Source organism: Mauremys mutica, chromosome 7 (assembly GCF_020497125.1).
Source record: "Mauremys mutica isolate MM-2020 ecotype Southern chromosome 7, ASM2049712v1, whole genome shotgun sequence".
NCBI classification, from domain to species: Eukaryota; Metazoa; Chordata; order Testudines; family Geoemydidae; genus Mauremys; species Mauremys mutica.
In genome coordinates, this window is record NC_059078.1 from 29,940,328 (window position 1) to 29,965,458 (window position 25,131).

Here is a 25,131-nt window from a genome sequence, read left to right on the forward strand (position 1 = left end):
ACTCATAGTCCCTGCCCCACGGAGCTCAGTCTAAATAGGCAAAGGGTGAGAGGAGAAACAGGTGCAACATAAGGAAGGGCCTTGCTCGTGGTCACCCAGCAGGTTAGTGACAGAGGTGGGAATAGAACCCATGTGTCCTGAGTCCTAGCCATTGGGGCAACTGTGCTGCTGCTGTCCTTGGGAGCCAGGGTGCAGGAAGCGAGGGTAGCAGCTTCTTGCTCTCTCCCTCTGTGCTGCTGATTTTAGCAATATATCAATGTTAAAACAACTCTGGGCATGTGCCCATAGACTCTGATGTGTGTTGGGGGAGGGAAGCCACAGGGGCTTATGAGGGTCTTGCCAGTCATGTACCTGGGATCAGCTGAGGACTGGGGTATGAGAGCAATAGGATACAGGGAGCAGCTGGGATCTTAGTGCAGTGGAAGCCCAGGCCCTAGTCAAACTGCTTTGCCAGCAGATAGAGAGGGAAGTGGTTTGAGTGGGTGGGAGCAGGCTCATGCTCCATTCCCCACAGGCACCCTGTGACAGGCTAGTCCCCATGGCCCCTGAGCTCACAGTCAGCTGGGTCTGTGTCAAAGGACCAGCCCCATCCCACACAGTCACCAGCCTCTCACAGGCTAGACTCACAGTCAAGTGTCACAACCAGCTTCCTTTAGGCAGCTGGCTCCCCCTCCCCCAGCATGGAGTTGCCCTGCTGTCCATTTCTCCCTGCTCCCCCAAGGGAAGGAGCATCCCCTTCAGGCTAGTTCTCTTCCCAGGGGTGCAGCAGCATCCCTCAGGGCTCTAATATTTACCCCATGAGCTCCCCAATCTCTCTCAGTCCCTCCTGAGGGAAGGGTGAGGGGGATGTGAGAGCAGCAGAGATAGGAGCAGCTGGGAAACCAGGGCTAAGATGTTGGAACTGGGAGAGACAAGGCTCTGCAGTTACACAGCCCACTAGATGCCCCTTACTCTGTAGCTTCAGTTTTCCCCTTTTGCTTCACGTCCCTCCCTCAGGAGGGGTCAGCCCCACCAACAGCTGCTCTGAGCCTTCCTGCACCAAACTTTAAGCACTCGAACAAAGGGTTAACCTGGGAGGGCAGGAGCCTGAAAGTTTTGAGGGGAGGTTTGGTTCTGGACTCCAATTTTCTTCCTAGCTCAGGCAGGGTCTGCTTATAGCACCTAGCTCTTACCCAGCACTTTCCTGAGGCTGCCAGTATAATTACCCCTATGTGACAGACGGGGAAGCCAAGGCACCGAGAGGGGACATGACTTGCCCAAGGTCACCAGGGTGGCACCCAGGAGCCCCACTCAAACACAAGGACCCCATGTGCCAGGCACTGCCCAGATCTTGCCAGACCAGCCAGCTACAGCGATAAGGTATCAGGCTCCAGGCTGGGAGGCTCTAAGCTGCTAACACTGTTCCTGCTCTCTGCCCCGTAGACCTTCATTGACTGTGCTGCTACAGCAGCAACATTTGACCCCACAGGGCAACGTGGAGGGACTTTTGATGAGTAGCAGCATCTACCTTTGACCTCATGGGCTGAGATTTGCGTGGGGGGGGGGGGAGAAGAGAATTTTGTGATAAGGCAGCCAGACCAGGGACCTTTGGCCTGTGGGACTGGAAGGGGAAGGGGAAGCAGAATTTCCATAAGAGGTCTGATTGGATGTGGTGGCACCCACAGGTGCCACACCCACCCCAACGGGTGAATCAGCCAGAGCAAAAAAGGGAAGCTAGAGCCACTTGCCCTTGGGGATCTGGCCAGGACAGGAGCATCTGGCCTCTGCAGGTTACCAGGGACAGGATCAGACTTGGTGTCAGTGCCGGATCAGGCCACCCCCATTCCAGAGATGGCCCATGGCAGGAGCTTCCGGAGAGCATACTCCCTCCGCACCCCCAAATCCCCCAGCCTCCTGGATTCCACCTATGGCCCGCTGGAGGAGAAGACAGAGAACTCGGACAAGGCTAAGCAGAGGGCAAAGAGGAGAGCTGTGAGCCTGAGGGGGTGGAAAAGTGGGATGGAAGAGTCCCCAGCTGAGAGGACCCCCACCCCAGGGGAGATGCCTCACTCATTAAGCCTCGATGATGGGGAGCTGCTGATTGGCGAGGCTCAGAGCAAGGGCTCTCACAGGATGAAGCAGTGCAAGAAGGTAACAGCTTGGAAACCCAGGGGGTGACATGGGATGGGTTTGGGGTGCACTGAAGGGAGCCCCCCAATGTTTTCCTGGCCTTCCCACCAACCCCATCCCAGCCTAGATTTTTCCCAGCAGCCCGTGGGGGTTTCCATTCCCTCAGATGCCCCTCCTTCCAATCTCCTCCACTGGTGGCCTTTTCTGCCTCTTACTCCCCCCCACAACCTAGTTACCCCCTGTACCCCTCTCCAATATCCTGTCCCAACCCCTCTGATCCAGTGAGGTCATGACCCTCTCCGCCTTTACCAACCCCCAGCTACACTCTTCTCTCAGTGGCATTTCCCACCCACACACCAGGGAAGTTACCACGTCCACCCCCCTCCCTGTCCCGGCCAGGCTCTCCCCTCTCATCTCCAGCAGTGCTATTTTCTACCCCTCACCTCAAGGCATGCTAAATTTTTTTTACTGCCCTCTCATGGTTGGTGGCAGAGGAATCTGCAAGCCCCCACCCCATGGAAGGCTGCTAATGGCTTATGCTAGGGTTTGGTTTCTGGAAAGAGTGAATACATGGCAGCTGATGATGCAAGTGTGTAACAAGTCCTCTGTGTGGTATAAACCCTGCCAGGAGAGGGCATTATACATTGTTATAAGCCTTTTGATCTGTCAGCCTCTAACCATTTATTTAGACCTCTGTTAACCCTGCATCCATGGAGAGGGAAGTGACCCAGTGCTCTGGGTGTTAGCCTGCAACTCAGACTGCAGTAAATTCCCTGGTCCACCACCCAACTTAGACAAGTTTTAGTTTTACAGTTGGGGAAACTGAGTCAGACAGACAGTAGCCTTGCAAGCATTGTTGTGAAGATAGCTACACTGAGGGTTGAGAGGCCCTCAGGTAATGGTGGTGTGAGATGGTCTCCCCCCACTCTGGGGCCAGATCAGAGCCAGCACCCCCTGGAGGGGAAGGTCTATTCCTCCTCCTCCCCCTAGCCAGCCTGTTTCCCTCCCTGAATGGAAGCCAGCACCTGCTAGAGGGGAAAGGCCCCATATCCCACTCCCTGCCCCCACAAGCCAGACAGTGGTGGAGTGCTGTTAAGCCTTTGGAAGTGGGGAGATTTGTCCCACTTTAGGGGATGGGGTGGGGGGAGAAGGAAAGAAAAACAGCCTTCTAAGCAGGACTGGGTGGGAAGTGGTTGTCCCAGCCTAGGGGAATTTGAGATTTCAAAAGCTCTTCCCCACCCCCAAAACACACACCAGAAAGCTGGTGAACCCAAATGAAAATAGTTTTGAGTCAGATCCATTGAAACAAAACATTTCAGTATTAAAGTCTAAATGAAGTTAAATTTCAAACAAAAATGGCTTCAAACCAAGATATCAGACATTTGTTTAACAAATGTTAAGACAGGACATTCCAGGCCCCTCCTCCCACAGTGTTTTATCAAGCCAGGAAGTTAATCAAACTCCCCTTTTTCACAAACAGGGTTGGTTTCAACTAATCAGCATTTTTGGGCCAAGAATGTTTTGTTGACTGGCTCCCAAGCATCTGTAACAGGACCGCCCCTTATCAGAGTGCAGCCCACCAGAGTTCAAGTTGAGACTAGCTTTCTGCTTAACATACGGTTTTTATAAGTCCTCGAAAAATCTATCAGCTGACTCAAATTGTCTTGAAAAACTGCCATGCCTCATAGGGGCCTTGGCTAGAATTAGCAGTACAGCTATGGGCTCTTTGAACAGGGATTTACAGGATAGAACCCCCTAAGATCTCACATGGTACATAACCCTTCTGGTTCTTACTAGGGAGTGTTTCGATCGCATTAGTGCCTAGGAATCCCCTCCCCCCAATCTCTCACACACCCCTCACTAGCTGTATTGGGGTAGCACCTACAGACCAGGGTCCCATTGGCCCCAAATGCTGTACTAACCTAGAACCAAGCAGCAGTCACTGCCCTGAGGCGCTTACAGTCCCAGTACCCGTGGCATCTAGGCCTCTTGGAGGTTTAATAGCTTAGTTATCACAAAGCCGCAGGGAGCCAGCCCCCCCACTCATCAGCCTCAAGATGGGCAATAGCCTGGGGATCAGCCTCTGCTCATGGGACATTTGGGATTATAACAGGGCAGGAAGCTCAGAGCTAGAAACAGGCTGTAACCCAGGGGTAGGCAACCTATGGCACACGTGCCGAAGGCAGCTCAAGAGCTGATTTTCAGTGGCACTCACCCTGCCCGGGTCCTGGCCATCGGTCCGGGGGGCTCTGCATTTTAATTTAATTTTACATGAAGCTTCTTAAACATTTTAAAAATGTCATTTACTTTACATACAATAGTTTATATTCTAGACTTTTCGAAAGAGACCTTCTAAAAACATTAAAATGTATTACTGGCACACGAAACCTTAAATTAGAGTGAATAAATGAAGACTCAGCACAGCATGTCTGAAAGGTTGCTGACCTCGGCTATAACCCAACTTCTGATGGGCTGAGCACCCCCTAAAGGGGAAAAGGGCCACAGTCCCAAACCTGCTTCCCCTTCAGGGACATAAAAGGTCAAGGCCTCCTCACAGCCTGGTCCTGCCAATCACACCACAGACACTTGCAGTGACAAGCCACCTTTGCTGAGGGCTCCTTTAGTTACATACAAGCACTAGACCCACCCCACCATAGTCTTAAATATAGGGCCAGATGTCTCTGTTTATAGGTTTTCCCAGGACTCCTCTCCTTCACCATCCAGCCAGATCCTTCCCCCATCTCACAGGCCCCCCAGATTCCCCAGGGTTCCCCCAAAAATGAAGCTTAAACAGCCTACCTAGTTGTGGGGTTACTCACCAGGTATTTAGTGCCCACCCCACTGGGCTCTATCTGTAATCCTACCTTGGACTTCCCCAGGATCCTGTCCCTTAGCCAGGACAGCAGCCTCCTGGGCCAGTCCCCTGAGCCTTTCATTTCACAGCAGCACATCTCTGTGCCCCCTGCCAGCAATCACCCAGTAGTTTACCCCTGTATCCCTCATCTAGGGATTCTAGCAGCCACAGCTCCCAGCTAACCTAAGTTAAGCCTGCAGAGAGCATTTTATGAGAAGCTCCCAGCCCTTCCTCAGCTGGGATTGATTGATTGAAGTGGCCCCAGGTGGAATTAGGTGAGCTGCTAAACAGTCCCTGTTGGAAAGCAACTAATTAGTCACAGGGGACTGTGCTCATTCCCTCTTAAAGGGCCTAGCACCCTGTGACAGGCTGGATTGGAGCCTTTCCCTAGAGGGAAATAGGGTGACCAGACAGCAAGTGTGAAAAATCGGAATGGGGATGGGGGTGGGGGTATAATAGGAGCCTATATAAGAAAAAGACCCAAAAATCAGGACTGTCCCTATAAAATCGGGACATCTGGTCACCCTAGAGGGGAAGGTCCTATATCCCACCCCCTGCCCCAGCCAGTCCCCCTGCCCTGGGGTCAGATGGGAGCCAGCGTCCCCATTCCCAACACCCTAAGCCAGCCAGTCCCCCTGCCCTGGGGTCAGATGGGAGCCAGCGTCCCCATTCCCAACACCCTAAGCCAGCCAGTCCCCTGGCTTGGTGGGCACCACTTCCCCTAGTCTATCTTCATAGAAGCACTTTGCAGCTCAGCCAGGGGGAATCTTGGCCTACAGCCTGCTGGAATCCCAGCTGTGACTTTGTCCCCAGCTTCCGGGGGGCAGCCCCCAGGCCAGCCCCACCTGATACCTGCTATCATGGCCATTGCGCCTGCCTTGGGGCGGGGTGGGGGGAGGAGGCAAATCATGGAGGAGTCCCATCAGAGCACACCCTTCCTTGGCCTTTCACCCCGTTCTCTACCCTCCAGCAGGTGGACCGAGCCCTCCGCAGAGGCTGGGAGACCTTCGTGGCTAACCTGTACAGCGTGACGCTGAGCCGCCCGGCTGCCCCCTCCGAGGCCGCCCCGTCGCTGATGAGAACGTGTTGAGGAACCAGAAGAAGAGACAATGACTCTGAGTGGCTGGGCCACTCCCGGAGACATGAACTTCCTAGAGCAGCATCAGCCATTGATCTGGCTATGTTGGGGATGGGGTGCTTTTTTATAACGACTGGAGATGGGCCTGGGCCACCCATCCGGATCCAGATCAATATATAACTCTCTGTCTGCCCTCATATACACTTAGCTATCCATCCCCACATACACCCCTCTATCTATCCCCACATACACCTATCCATTCATCCATCCCCACAGACACCCATCTGGCTATCCCCATATACAACCTATTTATCCATACATGCCCCTCTATCTATCCCCCTATACACCTATCCATCCCCATAGACACCTGTTCCGTTTGCCTATCCCCATGTAGATCTATCCATCCATCCCCATACACCTCTATCTACCGATACATCTCTCCATCTACCTGCACATGCATCCTCCTCCTCACTCTCATACACACCTGTCTCTCTAAGTTTCTCTCCCATGGTCCAGGCTGGCTGGGGTCCAAGTTCCCAGCCTGGCCCCCTCACTGGTAACCTGGGAACAGAAATCTCAGCTCCGACTACGTTTCTCCCGCTAGGCCTCCGTCCAAACCTATAACCATCGGTGCTACTCCCCAGCCCTTGCTGCTGCTCACCTAGCCGCAGCTGTAATGCCCAGGCAGCGTTTCCCTGCATGTCAGCAACCACGGGGCCAGGGTGTGCCGGCTGCACTGTAAATAGTCTCCAAGTCACAAGGACTCCCATTATTAATCCCACCCTCAGTAACCTGCCCTAACACAGCAATCCAACCTGGTGGGCCCCACCCTATGAGCATGGCACTAAGGGACTCAGACTGTCTCCTGCTTGGGATGAGGGGGGGGAAGAGGGGAGGGGAACCAAGTGATTTTTCAGAGGGGTTGATTTTTCACTAGGCAGAGCCACAGGGGCTCCTTAGTAGCCCCCCTTCCCAGTGTGGGTACATCTCAGGCACAGGGGCATCAAACTGGCTACTGCTGGGCGGGGCCAGACATGCCTGCAAAAGGAGCGTCTGGGGTTCCCTTGGAAAGCCGGAGGGTGCTGGGGGAGGGGCGCAGTCCCAGCCCCAGAGAATGCCACACCCACAGCAGGCAGTGCCAGGCCCAGAGAGGCCCTGCCCAATGCAGACAGGGCAAAGGGTGCCTGATGTCAGGCAACATAGTGATTCTGGAACCTGTCCGGCCACCCCATCCCCAGGCCCACACACTTGGGAGCCTTGGAGGTGAAATGCTCTCGTTAGCAGAGAGGGGACACAAGTCGCCCCCTGGCAGGTTTTCAGCAACAGGGACCAAACTAGTGCCCTCTGGATCTAAATGCACGAGCCTCTCCTGCCTGAGCTAAAAGCCAGGGCTCTGCCACGTTCCTCAACCTGTGTATGTGGCCCAGCCGCCACTAGAGGGGGACAAAGCACCACGCTGAGTGCCCCAGTGGTCTGGGGCCCTGGTGGAATGAAGGGTTGCCATGTTTTCAGCATTGTATGAATGGTCCTTGTAACCTGATGTGCTGCACGCCCTGTGCTAATAAACCCTGAAACCCCACCATGGCACCTGAGCCTGCTTTCGTTGCCATCCCAGACATGGCCCCTTCTGCCATGAACTAGGCTAGAGGGATGGGGCATCACCACTGTCCAACCGAAATCCCACACACACTGAGCCACGGGCCCTAAGGAGGCAGAATGCTCTGGGCACAAGCCACATGATCAGGAGCCAGGACTCCTGGGTTCTCTGCTTGGATGTAGGAGAGAAGTGGTGTCCAATGGTTAGAGTCAGAACTCTTGGGTTTTATTTCAGAGTAGGGGGGGTGGGGGTCTAGTGGATACAAGCAGGAATTGGAGGCCAGGACACCTGGGTTCCATCCCTGGGCTTAGCAAGGGAGTAGGGTCTGGTGGTTAGAGTGGAGAAGCTGGGAATCAGGACTCCTGGGTTAGGTTCCTGAATCTGAGAGAGGATGGGGTCTAGTGGTAAGAAAAAGGAATTGGAAGGCAGGACTCCCAGCTTCCCTTCCCGTTTGCCCCTGCATTGGAGAAAGTCCAGAGAAGAGCAACAAAAATTATTAAAGATCTAGAAAACATGACCTATGAGGGAAGATTGAAAGAATTGGGTTTGTTTAATCTAGAGAAGACTGAGAGGGGCCATGATAACAGTTTTCAGGTACATAAAAGGTTGTTACAAGGAGGAGGGAGAAAAATTGTTCTTAACCTCTGAGGATAGAACAAGCAATGGGCTTAAATTGCAGCAAGGTCAGTTTAGGTTGGACATTAGGAAAAACGTCTTACTGTCAGAGTGGTTAAGCACTGGAATTAATTGCCTAGGGAGGTTGTGGAATCTCCATCATTTGGGGATTTTTAAGAGCAGGTTAGACAGACACCTGTCAGGGATGGTCTAGATAATACTTAGTCCCGCCTTGAGTGCAGGGGACTGGACTAGATGACCTCTCGAGGTCCCTTCCAGTTCTATGGTTAATGGTATGTACCGTTGCTGGGAGGTCCGCAGGTGGGAAAGTGCACTGTGTTAGATACCTCAGAGCACGTTGTAAATAACACGACTCCCACAGAGCCAAAGTCCACCTGTCGGGCCCCAGGTAGCAAGCTCTGGAAAGGCGCTAACACAGCAGGATCATTGCAACATGGAAATCTTCCCCACACCATGTTGGGAGCTGTTTGCCTTGTACCAGCCAGGCCCCTGGGGGTTAAGGAAAAAGCCAGAATCTCCCACCATCGCCCGATGCTACAAATTCTACACAGATTGTTGCCTCTTCGACCTGAGCAGTTCACAAACAATAAGGGGTTCGTAGGGATGTTTTCATTTGCAGAAGAAATGTGAGATATGAGTCAGGTCTATTTTGGCCATAGTTTTGTTTATACATAAAAAAAATGGACCCAGAGTGCTGTTGCCCTTGACACACTACAAGTCACCAACAGATCAGGATAAAGAAGAATTTTTGATTTGCTGGAAAGTCTTAAAAAAACAAAACAAACCACACCCTCACAGGACCACTCAACTCCCAGTGCTGCAGGCTGGGACCTGATGCTTTACTCGAGGGCATCACAACAGGCAAGAAGGGGGGGGGGGGGGAGTACAGTTTCCATCCCAGAATACTCTAGGTAACTCAATTAACTCTTTCATGACCATTTTATTAACGTGCACAACGTGCCAGACCTAGCTACGTACCCACTGCAGCTCAGGGGGTGGGGTGGAGACGTTGCAGCAGCTTGTCACTCACAGAACACAGTGAGCACTGGTACTGGGCTCACATGCCATTTAAATGGATACCACCCTATTCCTATGCACTACACACGGGTCACATCTGAGGCATAGCAGCGGAGCAGGATATGAATTTTCTTTGCAACTGAGGGAGGCCCTGCAGATTTTAGAGCAACCCAAAGCAGCCAGTAGATGGTGCTTGGGCTCACTTTATTTCTGCTCTTTAGCCAAGTCTCTGGCAGTGCTATGGATTGTAAGGGCAGAAGGGGCCATTATTAGCATTTGGGGGGTGACGGGCGGCACTCACCAGCCCCAGGCAGGGACCAGGATCCTGTCCGCTAGGCCCTACGCAGACGCTGAACAAAGCTGGTGCCTGCCCCAAAGAGCTTCCAGTGTAATCCAGCCTCCTGCAGAACAGTTCAGAGCATCCTCCCAGCCATTCCTGCACCTAGCCCAGAATGGCTCTTGGAGCCGGAGCACACTGTTAGCCCTGGGCCAATATTCAAGGTCCTGCCTCTGCTGTCTGCTCCTCCCACTCCAGCCTGAACCCCATCCCCTCCCCTGACCCAGCAACTCCTCCACCTTCAGGCCACATCACAGAGGGTGCCTCTGGGAGGGAAAGACCCCCCATGTTCCAATCCCCCACCCTGGGACCCATATGTAAATGTCAGTTCAGCTCCAAGCAGTTTGGCTCAGTCCAAACCAGGTCACCGTTCAGGTCAGGCCAGCACTGCCCTCACCCTGGGAAACAGGTATTTCTTTATCACAACTCGAGAGGGATCCAGCTCGTGCTGTCTGTCCACCAGACCCACGACGCTGCCTATTGCCACGTGTCTGTCCAGCCCACTGGGTTTTTAGACCTTATTCATCTTCCCCATAGCGTGAGGTAGCTGGGATCAGAACTCCTGGTTTAGCTCCGTTCTCTGACAACCTGAGAACAGATGTAAAGCCTAGCTCTGTACAGACCCTACTCTGACTGCTTCTAACTCATAGAAGACTATGGGCATTCCCAGAGGACTTGAGATATTTAAAGGGATACTGCTCTTTTCCTTTATATGTCAGTAACAGTACAGACGAATTAGGTGGATTTGCTATTACTTAAGAGAGTCTTTAAATCAAGACTGGAGATCTGTGAAATAAAAGTTATGCTCTAGCTCAACTGCCAGATATGGGCTGGATGAAATTCCTTGGCCTGCGTGCTCATCTTCGCTGAGCTGTGAGACAATTGCCTTGAAATCTATGAAGTATTCAACAACAGAGAAAAGAGGGACGGAGGAACTGAGGGAAGAAAGACACCAGCCATTGAACCATGGTGGATCAGTTTTATTCCCTACATCATAGGGGATGCCAGATCTTAGCTATGACAGAAAGTATCCAGGGGCTTCAGTTTGGTCATTAAGCAGGGCTGAACAATCATACACTACAGGAGAAGAGGGGCCCAGCCATTTCCAAACCTGCTCTGATTGGGGGAGATGGAGGGAGAGGAGGAGTTCTAAGATCCTGATCTTCCTCCTCCTGGTGAGGAATATGGGGATTAGAGAGATGAAGCAGCAACAGAAGAGGAGAGCCAGCATGACCCCTAGGCCGCATCGATCAATGGCAGATCGGTTCACTGTCATCAGACGGGATGGGTTTCAGGAGTCAGACACAGAGCAGTTCTGAGATACTAACTCTGTCTGGTTGAGCCAGGGACGAGACCAGACCTGGAACTCACAGAGCAGTTTCTGCAGGGGGTAAAAACATCCCACAATTAGATAGTCACGAAACACAGTATGGCTGCTGTAACACCAGGATGAACTGGCTTATGCGCAGGTACATTGCAGCGCAAGAATCAGGCCCAAGGTTTTAGTGACAGTGACAGCACCCACTCACACAGCGCTGGTATGCAACTGCTGTATAGTCTATTGATGGGAACTCAATTTACAAATGTCATCCCAAACCAGCACCCATGCAAAGCTTCAGATAATCCCAATGCTGACAGCAAGGTAGCTTATGCCCCATACACCCAGTCTGTTAAAAGTGTCTCGTTTCCTATTTTACTTTCTCAAAGGGCACCATCAGGTTAAAAGGTTTGGGGCTTCTTTATTTAAGATTCCTTACCTGAGTCACTACTGATAGGGTGGGGTGTAAATAGGTTTCCCTTCCACAGAAGATTTCAACTATTGGGCAAAACTATCCTACCCCAAAAATACTTCAGCCAAAAACTGAGCTATTTTGATTTCAATACAGCACTGCGGTGCTTTGCAAGAGTTGTAATTCAAGTGCCTCATCTCCCATTCCCCTCGATGGGTTGCACTCTCTGGCCAGACTCCATCTCTCAAGATTCACCTCTTAGCAAATCTGTGGCAGTGGTGCATCACTGGAGATGTAGGCTGGACAGGGAGCCTGGTTTACAGAGAATAATAGGAGCATCAAGTCCCCAAACGACAACACCTGAGAGGTGCTACAGTGCCATTCTGAATGGAAATTTTTCAGTTTATGGCTGAAATATTGATATTTTCTGTGGCAAGAGGGCACTTTTTGCACACGCGCGCACACACACACACACACACACCCCCATTGGAAAGTTGGGATTTTGACAAAACTAAATTTCTCATTGAATAAACAATTTCAGTGGAAAACTTTGACCAGCCCATTATGAACATCTTAAACCATAAAGCTGCAATTTTCCAGAGAGCCTAAGGAAAATCCGATGTCTCGTTATCCTAACTGAGCCCCCACTTTTACTATTACCATTTCTCTCCGGGATGGTGAAAAGAAACTACTGTCATCAGTTTCACTTCTGTTTATGTTCTGGAGCAAGTCAATTTCACACTCTGGTTACATTCAGTTTCAGTGCTTGGATTGCTAGCCCCTCAGGGGCTTGTTTTAAATTAGAAACATTTTCATTATTTTAAACTACAATGAAGCTTTGAGACACTGTTAACACAACACTTATTATGTATCCACTTTAAGACCGAGATACTCCCTAAGCTTATTTATATTACCCTAACACCCATAGACCTTACCTGTGATCATGGCCACACTGTACCAGGTTCTGACAATCCCTACTCCACAGGACTTGCAATCCAAATAGACCAGGGGTTCTTCAAATGGGGATCAGGACCCCTCAGGGGGTTGTGAGGTTATTACATGGGGGGGTCATGAGCTGTCAACCTCCACCCCAAACACCACTTTGCCTCCAGCATTTATAATGGTATTAAATATATATTTAAAAAGTGTTTTTAATTTATAAGGGGGGGGTCACACTCAGAGGCTTGCCGTGTGAAAGGGGTCACCAGTACAAAAGTTTGAGAACCACTGAAATAGATGAAGGGCCGACAGAGGAAACTGAGGCACGGTGAAGGGGGAGGGACTTGCCTGAGGTGTTGTGCAGCACCCTGTACTCTAGGTTGTCCAAAGTAACCCAGTCCAACTAAAGGTGTCTCAAGATGCTGTCCCGCCTGCCTGGGAGAAACTCCCTGTACACATCTGCAAAGCTATTGCATTATCCTCCTTCAAGTACCTCCTTAAAGTTCTCCTCTACCATGATGCCCACACAAAAAATTCAAACAGCCAGGCTGCTGATGTGCTGAGCCCACTGCCCAATTGCGTCTCATTGTTTCCTTCGGCTCCCTGGTCTATCTGCCAGCTCTTGTCTTATACCTAGATTGGAAGCTCTCTGGGGCTCATTTCTTTTGTTCTGTTTGTACAGCACCAAGCACAATGGGGTCCTGGCCCATGACTGGAGCTTGTAGGTGCTGTGGTTATACAAATAAGTTCCATGCCAGGCAGCTACCCCTGACCTCGCAAGACAGAACTGAGCCCACACAAACTTGACACCTCAACTAGACGCTATGGAGTTTTCTCTGCTCACCTGTTGCTCTGATGCTGGCAGCAAGGGGCATGAGCTGATGTCCTTGTTTCCAAGGCCTGCCCCATTTTTCCGGCACTGTGTTGTCACCAGCTGTACAGTCAGGTAGTATTTTATGCCGGCCACCACCTGGAACAAGAGCAGAGATCCCAGAGTGAGGAAGATTCCAGTCATTTCCCACTTCCGATCAATAGCGGGAAATTGTGGAGCTGAAACTCTTGATTCCTCAAACTGCAATTGTTCTGTTTGCAGATGGCAGTGCTTGGAGGCCACAACTGAGATTGGGGGCCCCCCCTTCATCATGCCAACAACTGCACAGAAAGCCTTTCTTCCCTGCCACCACCTCTGACTGAGATCAGGACCCACCTTTGTGCCAGGTGCTGTGCAGAAACCACCCCCGGACTGAGATCGGGACCCCATTTGTGCCAAGCGCTGCACAGATTCCTCCCCCCTGCCCTCCCATAAAAATCTACACTGCCCCCATGCCAGGCGCTGTGGCTGATCCAGAGCTCATTAAAATCAATGGAAGACTGTCCCAGACCCTTAGAGCTTAGACAATAGACAAAGGGTGGGAGAGGAAACTACAACATAGATCAGTAACAGAGCCAGGAATAAGACCTAGGTCTCCCGAGTCCCATTCCAGTGCACTCATCCATCACTGGATTTAGAGCACTATTTGGTCCTCAGAGTCAGCTGAAGAATAACAAGCCAGATCCAGGAGCAGCAGCACGGCCCTGGGCCACCCCCCATCCCCAGGTGCAGCAGCGACAGCTGGAACCCCCCCAGCACCAAAGATTTAGTTAGGGGTATTTTTAGTAAAAGTCATGGACAGGTCACTGGCAATAACCAAAAAGTCAGGGCCAGTGACCTGTCCTTGACATTTACTAAAAATACCTGTGCTTAAATTGTAGCCTTAACTATGACATCTCTTGATCTGTTTAAGAAACTAAACACATTGAGCTCATTAAGTCTCTCACCATCACCATCAGGCATTTTTTTTTCAGCCCTCTGATCACTTCCTCTGATCATTTCTCTGGCTCTTCTCTACATCCTCTCCAATTTTTCCATGTCCCTTTGAAAATGTGGCCCTCAGAACTGGATGGAGTGTTCCAGTATCGCTCCCTCCAATGCTGTATGCAGAAGTAAAATCCCCTCCCTGCTCCTACTCCCCTGTTTACTCAGGTAAGGATCACACTGGGAGCTCATGCTGCACTGCTTGTCCACTGTGACTCTAAATCCTGCTCAGGATCACTGCTTTCCAGGATACAGTCCCCCAGTCCATAGGCACAGCCCGCACTTCTTGTCCCTAGATGTATAACTTTGCATTCGGCTGCATTACAATGCATTGTGTTGGAACAGGCCTGATTCCCCAACGGATACAGATCATTCTGTAGGACTGCCCTGTCCTCAGCACTAGGTGCCACTCCACTAATCCTTCCTCATCCTCTGTGGATGGATGGAAGATATAGATTGTTATGGCCAGGTCCATCTGGCACCAGTGACAATAAAGAGCTGGAACTTTATAAAGAGGAGTCCAAGAAATGTGGCCCAGGGGACAGATCGCTGGGCTGGGAGTCAGGCCACTGGGTTCTAGTCCCCACTCTCCCACTGACCTTGGGCAAGTTCCTTCCTCTCCCACCCTTTGTCTACTTCAGTTAGAAGTTCTTCAGGGCAGGGGCTGTCTCTCACTCCGTGTCTGTGCATCACGTGCCACAACCAGGGCCCCCAAACTCAGCAGGGAGGGGGCTGTCTTGGCCAAGGCTTTTAGGTGTTACTGTAATACCCATAATAATTGCCCACTTAGCCCAGATCTCCCCCTAGAAAGAGCCTGGTGAGATCACGACCGTCCCAGATCAGCTCAATCATCATGGCATAGGTTAGACTTTCCATAGACAAGTGGCCGTTGAAATACAGAATAGGTGGAAATGGTGGAAAGAGAGGGTGTACCAAGGAAATAAAACTAGGAGGATACAAAAGCCACGATGCAAGCAGCAACCTGTTGTTCCAGCTTATGTCCCTAGTACAGCTCTTCCCTTCCGGTGGAGCAGGTAGATGCTAGGGAGCCCAACCACAAGTGGATGGTTTACATCCACTTGCCAATATGCAGCATGCACCTGTATCTATGCCACCTTTTTATATGGCCCCAAATTCTACTGCATGCACTAATATGGGGAAGCTCAGCACCAAAACTGACCGTTCACTCAGTAAGGAATTTCTCACACTGATGAAGCAAGGGAACCCTGGACTTTAAGGCCAGAAGGGACCATCCCGATCATCTCTGACCTTCTGTACATCACAGGCCTGAGCATCTCCCCCAGCCATTTCTACACCCTCTGGTTGAGCGGCAGCGTGTCTTGTAGGAAGACATCCTGTGTTGATTTAAAAACTCCAAGGGACAGAGAATCCACCCCATCCCTACGTCAGCTCGTCCAATGGTTAATCCCCCTCCCTGTTAAAAATGTGCACCTTATTTCTAGTCTCAATTTGTCCAGCTTCAGCTCCCAGCTGTTGGGTCTCATTCTGGTTTTGTCTGCTGGATTAAAAGGTCCGCTATCAACAATCTCCTCCCCATGGAGGTACTTGCAGACCGTGAGAAACTAAATACTGGGTTTTCCAGCCCTCAAATCACTTCTCTCCAATCATCAACACCCTTTGAAAGGGAAGACACCTGAAACAGACAGTACCCGGTAGTGGTCTCACTGACACCGTAGACAGAGTTAATAGCATTGCCCTACACCTGCTTGCTTACTCCTCTGCTTTAATGTCCAAGGATCACATTAGCCCTGTTAGCTACAGCATCACACTGGGAGCTCACGTTCCTACACCCCCTGCAAGTCCTTTTCAGTGTCACTGTGTTCCAGGAATCCAGACCCTCAGTTGTTCTTGTAGCTCTTCACTGAGCCCTCCTGAGTTCCTCCTCTCAGCCCTCTAAGAAACCAACGGTTGCTGAATCAGACCAGCAGGTCCAGTGTCACAGGCTAAGGAGAAAAGGTGAAGAAAGCACAGAGACGATCCCAACGAGAACCTTGGATTTTGTCCCGATACTACAAGTCTTAGCTCAGAGCAAGCCTTGGACAAAAGGCATCTCAGAAGCCCAGAGTAACCAGAGAACCAAAAGACTGGTTCTTCAGAGCCTTATGCACTAGAGAGCTGTAAACAACATTCCGTGGGGAACAACATTCTATTGTGAGGTCACATCGGTCTAGTACAAGATGGCTACAACCGATCTTGGTGAAAACCAGCTTCCAAGAGCAAGAGGGCACAGGTTCAGCATACACAAGTTCACAAAAAGAGACTGAGGACTGGCACTGTTCTTGCTAGACCTGAGAAGAAAAAGAAGAGACAGGATGGAAGGATACAACCATGACGACTGAGATAGAGAAGGGAGATGGGGAACTTCCCACTCCTACAAGCCCTCCCACCAATCTTGGTCAGGAACCCACACAGCACCCGACATGACAGGGGGCCTCACCTCAATTTCAGCTGAGGTTTCTAGGCACTAGTGTAACACCAATAATAACTGTCTGACTTAGCCCTGATCTCCCCTAGAAGGCACACAATGAGATCAGACAGTCCTAGACCAGATCCATCATCATACATACCTTCTTCCTCCAGCACAATTAGATTTTCATGTACACAACTAGGAGTTGACACACTATGAGCTAAACCAGAGCGGGTAGAGGCAGAGGAAAGCAAGTGCATGGGACCCTGACTGTCAGATCCCAGCCAGGGTCCCACACAGCACCCAGCATGGTAGGGGAGCCCCCCTCACGCTTGATCCCAGACAAGGTCTTGCACAGCATCAGCAGGAGAGCACCCACCCACCCACACAATCCCAGACAGGGTCCCACTCAGCACCCACCAGATGGGGAGCCCCCACAAAAATCCTGTTGCATTGGGTGCCTGCAGCAGTGGTGGAAGAGAACCAGTGGCAGTGCAAGTGAGCCTGCCTGGCCAAGCGAGCAGGAGAAAAGCAGGGCAGGCTGTGGGCCTGGGCAGACATGGTGCTTGGGTAATGCTGGGAAGGGACAATGCCCTGGCTGCAGAACAGCATTCTTGAGGTTTGGGTACAGCAATAATAACCCTACCAGCCAATACTGACTTCCCTCCCTCCTGTCCTGTGTTACACCCTAAACATGGGAGGCAAGTATTTCTGCAGTCAGGAGGCCTGGAGACAATTATTTTATTTTAGCTGAGAGCTGACACTCTGGTGCCTGGATACCACCCAATGCTCTTCCTCACGCCCTTCTGCATGGTGATCCAAACAGTCCCATGCTGCCTACTCCTATCGGGAAGGGTTTCTCCACAGCCACGGGGGTTAGAGATGTAGTTCCAGGGGAGCTGAGATTGTGGGCTCAGATACAGGGTCGCACATGTACAAAACAGTGGCACAGGGAAGTGGGTGCCACCGTGGTCTGCCCCCCAGGCATCCTGCTTGCTTACACTCCTCTTTGCCAGGTTTTCTGTACAGGCAATAAGCAACAGCTGGGTTTTGTTACAGGAAGCTGAGACATTGGGGCTCAGAGGGAGGAGGACATGGGCACTTGCAGGGTCCAGGGCTCCTCCAGCGGTTACCCAGACTGGCAGGACACTCGGCTGTCACGGAAGAAGTTGGCACGAATCCTAGGCTACCCCCGCCCAGGACCAGCTGTGTGGGAGGAAGCAAAAGCTGCTCTCACAGGACACCTCCGTCCCCTGCAACCTGCCTCCCCATAACCAACATCCTTGCCCCCCACCTGGCCACAGGGGCCTCCCAGCCCCCCACACCTCTGCCCCCCATCGGGCCCAGCCCCTCTGCCCCCCATCGGGCCCAGCCCCTCTGCCCCCCATCGGGCTGGGGGGCTTCCCCTACACCTCCAGAGTCCAGTCCCTACCCCCTGCCTATACCCAGCTCCGTCCCCCACCGCACAAACCCCTGTCAGCTCCAGGGCTCCCCGAGGGGACCCAAACCCCACCCCGAATCCATCCCTATCCCGGCTCCAACCCGGACACCTGCACCCCCGGCTGCGGCGCTGCCCCACAGCTGGCTCCAGCCCCGGCCCGGCCCTACTGACCTGGCTGCAGGCCCGCAGCACCCGCTCCGCCCGGCAGTAGTGCAGGCTGTTGCTGCCCTGGTTATAGGCCTCCACCGCGAACCGCACGGCCGCCTGCACCCCAGAATCCGAGATCGGCACGTCCTGCAGCCCCCCGGCCAGGTGCTCCCCGCGCAGCCCCGGCCCCGCCAGGAGCAGCAGCCACAGCGCAGCCAGCCACACACCCACTCCAGAGCTCGGCATTGCTGTGACTGCAAGGCCTGAGCGCCGCCCCCAGGAGAGCCCCGCTAGCCCCGCCTCTAGCCCCGCCTCCCCTGCTGGCCCCGCCCACGGGATCCCCACCTGCCCTGTATAGAGTGAGGATTCCTTCCCTCCGATCTGCCCCTAGCGCTTGGGAAAAGCTCCCCATACACTTGTGGATGCTGCCTCCCCCCTGCCCTCCTTCAGCCTTGTCCTCCTAGGGTGACCAGACAGCAAGTGTGAAAAGTCGGGACAGGGTGTGGAAGGTAATAGGCACCTGCATAAGACAAAGCCCCGAATATCGGGACTGTCCCTATAAAATCGGGACATCTGGTCACCTCACCTCACGTCTCCCCCTTTCTGCGACACTGTAATGTTATGACTGTAATATAATATCTCATTGAAAGGTGACAGGGCTAGAAAGAGTTAATTAACTCACAGACTGACCTGACCCATGGCTGAACTTTAGAGACTGGTTAGGAAGATATGTAAATGCATAGAGCTTTGAAATGCAAGTCTGAAGTGTTGGAGATAGAAGGGTAGATGTTTGCTCAGGTCTTGTGATGTAAGCAAACAAGCCTTGTCTATTGCCATAGCTTTGATTCAAAGATCAAAAAAGGAGTATTAACATTTAGGAAGAAACTTGAGTGAAATAGTATTATTGTCTATATGTCTCTTTGAAGGTTGTTGTAACCTGTATCTGAACTGTTTAATGGATAAATTATCCTGTACTAATTGCCATGATGTTTAGGAGAAGGAAAATTAAGCCGATTGTTTTCTCAGGCCAAAAGGCTGCAGGAAATGTATAAAAACTCTGGGACATGACCCTACTTCATTTCAGATCTGGTTTGGGTTTCAAGAGGGGGAAACCTTAAGCCAGGGGTAGGCAACCTATGGCACCCGTGCCAAAGGCGGCACGTGAGCTGATTTTCAGTGACACTCACACTGCCCAGGTCCTGGCCACTGGTCAGGGGGGGCTCTGCATTTTAATTTAATTTTAAATGAAGCTTCTTAAACATTTTAAAAACTGTATTTACTTTACATACAACAATAGTTTAGTTACATATTATAGACTCATAGAAAGAGACCTTTTAAAAACGTTAAAATGTATGACTGGCATGTGAAACCTTAAATTAAAGTGAACAAATGAAGACTCAGCACAGCACTTCTGAAAGGTTGCCGACCCATGCCTTAAGCCATAAGGATCGAGATCCCCAGTCACTGACTGGAATCACCCTGAATATGGACATTGGTCTTTAACCTATGGACTGTATCTAAAAGGACTTTTGGCAACTACAAGCTCATCTCTGCTATGTATCTGAACCTCAAGAACTGAATTTAAGTCTGTATGTGTATTGATCTTTTAACCAACACTCTCTCTCTTTTCTTTTTAAATAAATTTTAGTTTAGTTAATAAGAACTGGCTATAAGCATGTATTTTGGGTAAGATCTAAGTTATAATTGGACCTGGGTATGTGCCTGATCCTTTGGGGTTGGAAGAAACTTTTCTTTTATATGATGAGATAAGATTTTCAGTAATCATCATCATATGTTTGACATGTGTGTCTGGATGGAGGCCTGAGGCTGCGTACTTTAAGGGAACTGCATTATTTGGACTTCTGAGTAACCAGTGAGGTACTATAGAAGCTGTTTTGGTAAATCTAAGTATTGGAATATCCACCAGTGTTTGGGGTTTGTTTGCCCCGTTCTGTTTGCAGTTCACTCTGATTGAGCGACCTCAGCTGGCTCCCACAGGCATGCTAGCATGGTCTCAGAGGTGTAGTCATGCTAGGATCCACAGAACCAGGTCAATTAAGCTTTGGGTCAGAACCCCACGCTATCCAAATTTGAATTTTGGTACACCTTTACCCTGATATAACGCTGTCCTCGGGAGCCAAAAAATCTTACTGTGTTATAGGTGAAACCGTGTTATATCGAACTTGCTTTGATCCTCCGGAGTGCGTAGCCCTGCCCCCCCCCCCCCCGAGCACTGCTTTACCGTGTTATATCCAAATTCGTGTTATATCGGGTCACGTTATATCAGGGTAGAGGTGTAGTAAGAGTTTGGTTGGTTAAAGAGCAGTTGCAATGGGTGAGCAAAGAGCATATGAGGGCCTTGACAAAAAAGTCCTGGAAGATTTGTGTTCAGAAAAGGGGATAAGCTTTTAAAAGAAAGCTACATATCAAGAACTGAGAGATCTGTTAATGGCCAGTGATCAGGAGGCAGGAGCACAGCGCTTACCTGGTACTACAGAAACTGCTGAAGCAATTAGAATGAAAAAGGCAGCAAATAAACTGCAATTTGATCATGAACAGAAACTAGCAGACATTCGATTGCTGGAAAAGCAAAAAATAGCTGAATTAGAAAGAGGAGCTGCTGAGAGAGAAGAAAGAACTTGTAAGGGGCATCTGGAGCTGCTGGCTGCTGAGGATCAAGCTCGACAGATGGAACAGGAGACAGCCAAACTTCATCTCCAAGTAATGGAAGAATGGAGAAAGTCATCCCCACCTGGTATTCCACTTCTCCACCGCCATGAGAAAAACTGGGAAAGGATGTGTCCCATTTACAATGATACTGAGGATATAGAGGAGTTTTTGGCTTTGAATGTCTCTGCATTGTCACAGACACCTACAACATCCTTGGGCTACCAGCGCTGAAGTTATGGGGGAAAAGCAGGGGTAGGGTGACCAGATGTCCCAATTTTATAGAGACAGTCCAGATTTTGGGGTATTTTTCTTATATAGCTCCTATTAGCCTCCCACTCTGCCCCGCTGTCCCGATTTTTCAAACTTGCTGTCTGGTCACCCTAAGCAGGGGGGGCTTTAATGAATGTGGGCAGGGCTGGAGGCAGCAAGGAGCAAGGTACCAGCACACCCCTTAGCTGGGTGCTGAGCTGGCATCCTGCTCCCTGCCAAGCTCAGCTGCAGCATGACTGGCTCCTTCCCTCTGCTCTTACACACTCCCCAGTCATCTGCCTGCCTTGACCCCCTACCTGTTACCCCAACTCCTCCTCTCTGCCCTTAGCCATCCCACCTTCAGAATATTACACAGGAACAAAACTTGATGACCTTGAGGACTGGAATAATAGAAATGGGAATTTCCACTGCAAGCTCATCAGTTGGAAATGACAGAGGACATCACAGGATGACTGTGATGATGTGTATTAGTCAATCACAGGATAACTACGAGTCACCAATGTGATGCAGCTGTGAAAAAAGGAAAATACATCCCTAGAGTGTATTAGGCAAGAGATTTCCAGTGGAGATAGGGAAGTATTAATGCCATTGGACCAGGCACTGGGAAGAGCTCATCTGGAATACTGCGTGTCACTCTGGTCACCTATGACCAAGAGAAAGGAATCCAAACTGGCCCAGCCCAGCTGCAGAGAAGGGCACTCAGGCTGATCAGAGGAATGGAGAACTGATCTTATGAGAGGAGATTGAAAAAGCTGGGTCTGTTTAGCCTAGAAAGGCTTTGTGAGATCTGTCAGTTAATCAGTTCTTAATCCATTTCATGTGTGCTTTATTGATACTGTATAGTGCTAATGTTTTAATCAGACTGTCATGGTATAAAGTCAAACACTTCACATGAGTCTAAGTACATTCCATTTACACAATTACCTCTATCAACCAAATGTACAATCTCCTCAACGAATGAAATCAGCTTGGACGAGACCTATTTCCTACAGATAACCCTTCTGCCAGGTGTCACCATCCCAAAGGGCTGGGTTTAATTATCCAGGGCTTCCTTCTGAAATCTTGAACAACACTGGCTCAAACCTTCACCCAGAAACGTTACCACCCCTGGGAACCCTTAGGCCTCCCCCATATAAGCTCCAAGTGTAGGGTTTAAAACAAAGAGAAAAGGTTTTTTTTGCGGGGGGGCCACACAAGAAACTTGGGAAAGCCAGGAATTAGTGAATCAACACCATCGGTTAGGTAAGACCCCCCACCTTCAGGTGCCTTAACTTCAGTCCTCTCACGGTTGTGAGTGGTTAATGAGGTAATGCTGTCTAGCATTAGTCGCTTCCACTGCTCCCCATGGTTGTCCGGAGTTGGCAGAGATCAAGCTTCAGGCAGGTCTATCTCCAGCCCTCAAAGGAAAGGCTGTCTGGGATGCACCAGTGATTATTGCAGCTTTGGCTCAGCTGGGATAGAAGACATACCAGACGTGCAAATAAGGCCTGGCCCATTCTGGCATTCCCTCTTTCTCACCAACAGATGGCAGCAGAGAGCCAGGAGATTTCTAACCATCGGGAATTGTCAAGCAGCTGTGTCTGGTCCCCTCTTCTCCCTGTTCGCCACATCAAGGGTTAATAGAAATAATAGAAATGCAGAACTGGAAGGGCCCTCATTAGGTGATCCAGTCCTGTCCCTTGCAATAAGGCAAGATTAAGTATTATCTACCCCATCCCTGACATGTTTATATAGCCTGTTCTTAAAAACCTCCAATGATGGAGATTCCCCACCCTCCCTTGGTAATTAGTTCCAGTGCTTAACTACTCCTACAATTAGGAAGTTTTTCCTAATGTCCAACCTAAACCTCCCTTACTGCAATTTAACCCCATTTCTCCTTGTCCTGTCCTCAGTGAATAAGGAGAACAATCTTGTCACCCTCCTCTTTATAACAACCTTTTACATGCTATCATATCCCTCCTCAGTCTTCTCTTCTCCAGGCTAAACAAACTCACTTTTTAAAAATATTTCCTCATAGCTCATATACTCTAGACTGCTAATCATTTTTGTTGCTCTCCTCTGGACTTTCTCCAATTTGTCCACATTTTTTTCTAAAGTGCGGTGCCCAGAACGGGACACAGTTCTCCAGCTGAGGCCTTATCAATGCTGAGTAGAGTGGAAGCATTACTTCTCCTGTCTTGGTTACAACACCCCTGCTAATACATCCTACAATGATATTTGCTCTGGCAACAAAATTACATTGTTGCCTCATATTTAGTTTGTGATCCATTTTAACCGCAGATTTTTTTCTGCAGTGCTCCTTCCTAGCCAGTCATTTCCCATTTTGTATTTGTGCAATTCCTTCCTAAGCATAGCATGTTGCATTTGTTTATATTGAATTTCATCCTATTTATTTCAGACCATTTCTCCAGTTTGCCAAGATAATTTTGAAATTCTAATCTTGTCCTCCAAAGCACTTACAACCAGTGTTCCCTGCAATTTTTCCCACCCATGTGTGGAATTAATTTTGTTATGTGCATCAATGTGGTGTTGGAGGGGCTGGGACCTCAGGTCCGGGCCGGGGCTGGGTTCAGGGAGGGACACCCTGGCCGCAGCAGGTCTGGGCCGGGCCGCCCAGGTTCGGGCTGGGTCGCCCTGGCTGTGGCCGGGCCGTTCAGGCCGCACTGCCCTGGCTGTGGCTAGGTTTGGGCTGGGCTGGCCGGATTTGGGGCCGGGCCAGGCTGCCGCAAGTGGGTCCTGACCGGGCCACCTGGATTTGGGCCAGGCTGCCCCGGCTACAGCTGGGACCAGGCTGGACCGGGCCTCCCTGTCCGCAGCTGGGGCTGCATCATGCCGCACTGGCCAGGTTCGGCCGGGCCAGGGTAGGGGAGCCCTGGCTGCAGCAGCTCTGGACCATGGCATAGTTGGGGCTGGGGGGCCGCCCTGGTTGTGGCAGGTTGGGGGCTGGGCTAGGTTGGGGCTGGGGCAGGGGTGCCCCTCCCCCAGCCTCAGCAGGTCCCCGGGTGGGTTCCCTGAGCACTTGCGCAGCGCTAAATAGGGTGCTATGCAGCCACACAGCTTACAGGAAACTTAGCTTACAACCCCTCCCAGCATGTTATCATCCACAAACTCTATAAGTGCACTCTCTATGCCATTACCCAAATTATTAATGAAGATATTAAATAGAATTGGACCTAGGACAGATCCTTGTGGGACCCCACTTGATATACACGTCCAGCTTGATTGTGAACCATTGATAACTACTCTCTGAGTTTTTCCAACCAGTTGTGCACCCACCTTATAGTAGGTTCATCCAGGTTATATTTCCCTAGTTTGCTTATGAGAAGGCCATGGTGAGAGAGTATCAAAAGTCTTACTGAGAACTATAACATAAGAATGGCCAAACTGGGTCAGATCAGTGTTCTATCTAGCCCAGTATCCTGTCTTCTGACAGTGGCCAATGCCAGATGCTTCAGGGGAATGAACGGAGGAGGGCAATCATCATGTGAGCCATCTGCTGTCATCCACTCCCAGCTGCCAGCAATCAGAGGCTAAGAGCCCTTGATGGACCTATTGTCCATGAACGTATCTAATTCTTTTTTGAGACCAGTTATAATTTTGGCCTCCTCAACATCCACTGGCAAGGAGTTCCACAGGTCGACTGTGCACCTTGTGAAGAAGTACTTCCTTTTGTTTGTTTTGCTACCTATTCATTTCATTTGGTGACCCCTGGTTCTTGTGTTATGTGAAGGGGTAAATAACACTTCCTTATTCACCTTCTCCAATCATTCATGATTTTATAGACCTCTATCCTACCTTCTCTTTTTCAAGATGAAAAGTCCCAGTCTTTTTAGTCTCTCTTGTGTGGAAGCTGTTCCATACTCCCAGTCATTTTTGTTGCCCTTTTCTGTACCTTTTCCAATTCTAATATATCTTTTTTGAGATGGGGCAACCAGAACTGGATGAAGTTTTTCAGCTGTGGGCACACCATGGATTTATATAGGTGCACTATGATATTTACTGTCTTTCATTTATCCCTTTCCT

At 50.5% G+C, this 25,131-nt stretch overlaps 2 protein-coding genes across 3 annotated transcripts; one reads left to right on the plus strand and one right to left on the minus strand.

Annotated features, from left to right (window-relative positions):
* The first annotated feature begins 1,674 nt into the window (after nt 1–1,674).
* C7H11orf86 (chromosome 7 C11orf86 homolog) lies at nt 1,675–7,620 on the plus strand. 2 transcript variants are annotated; one of them, XM_045025956.1, is made up of 2 exons: nt 1,675–2,130; nt 5,937–7,620. In XM_045025956.1, exons 1-2 carry the CDS (start codon nt 1,831–1,833, stop codon nt 6,051–6,053), a joined length of 417 nt encoding a protein of 138 aa, XP_044881891.1. In that variant the 5' UTR covers nt 1,675–1,830; the 3' UTR covers nt 6,054–7,620. The 2 variants fall into 2 exon arrangements, with proteins under 2 accessions (XP_044881891.1, XP_044881890.1); XM_045025955.1 differs by having other exon boundaries at nt 1,682–2,130; nt 5,934–7,620.
* Nucleotides 7,621–10,587: 2,967 nt separating this feature from the next.
* On the minus strand, nt 10,588–18,438 carry CST6 (cystatin E/M). Its single transcript, XM_045025936.1, has 3 exons — nt 18,193–18,438; nt 13,142–13,267; nt 10,588–11,009 (listed from the first exon to the last, which is right to left on the minus strand). The coding sequence occupies exons 1-3, from the start codon at nt 18,412–18,414 to the stop codon at nt 10,920–10,922; spliced, it is 438 nt and encodes a 145-aa protein (XP_044881871.1). The 5' UTR covers nt 18,415–18,438; the 3' UTR covers nt 10,588–10,919.
* Nucleotides 18,439–25,131: the final 6,693 nt, after the last annotated feature.

Excerpts from the sequence above, each read along its gene's own strand:
- C7H11orf86 (XM_045025955.1), top strand. The coding sequence starts at position 1,831 with ATGGCCCATGGCAGGAGCTTCCGGAGAGCATACTCCCTCCGCACCCCC. Across the intron at positions 2,131-5,933 it reads GGATGAAGCAGTGCAAGAAG|CAGGTGGACCGAGCCCTCCG; the intron begins GTAACAGCTTGG and ends TCTACCCTCCAG.
- CST6 (XM_045025936.1), bottom strand. The coding sequence starts at position 18,414 with ATGCCGAGCTCTGGAGTGGGTGTGTGGCTGGCTGCGCTGTGGCTGCTG. Across the intron at positions 13,268-18,192 it reads TGCTGCGGGCCTGCAGCCAG|GTGGTGGCCGGCATAAAATA; the intron begins GTCAGTAGGGCC and ends CTCTTGTTCCAG. Across the intron at positions 11,010-13,141 it reads TGCCAGCATCAGAGCAACAG|AAACTGCTCTGTGAGTTCCA; the intron begins GTGAGCAGAGAA and ends TACCCCCTGCAG.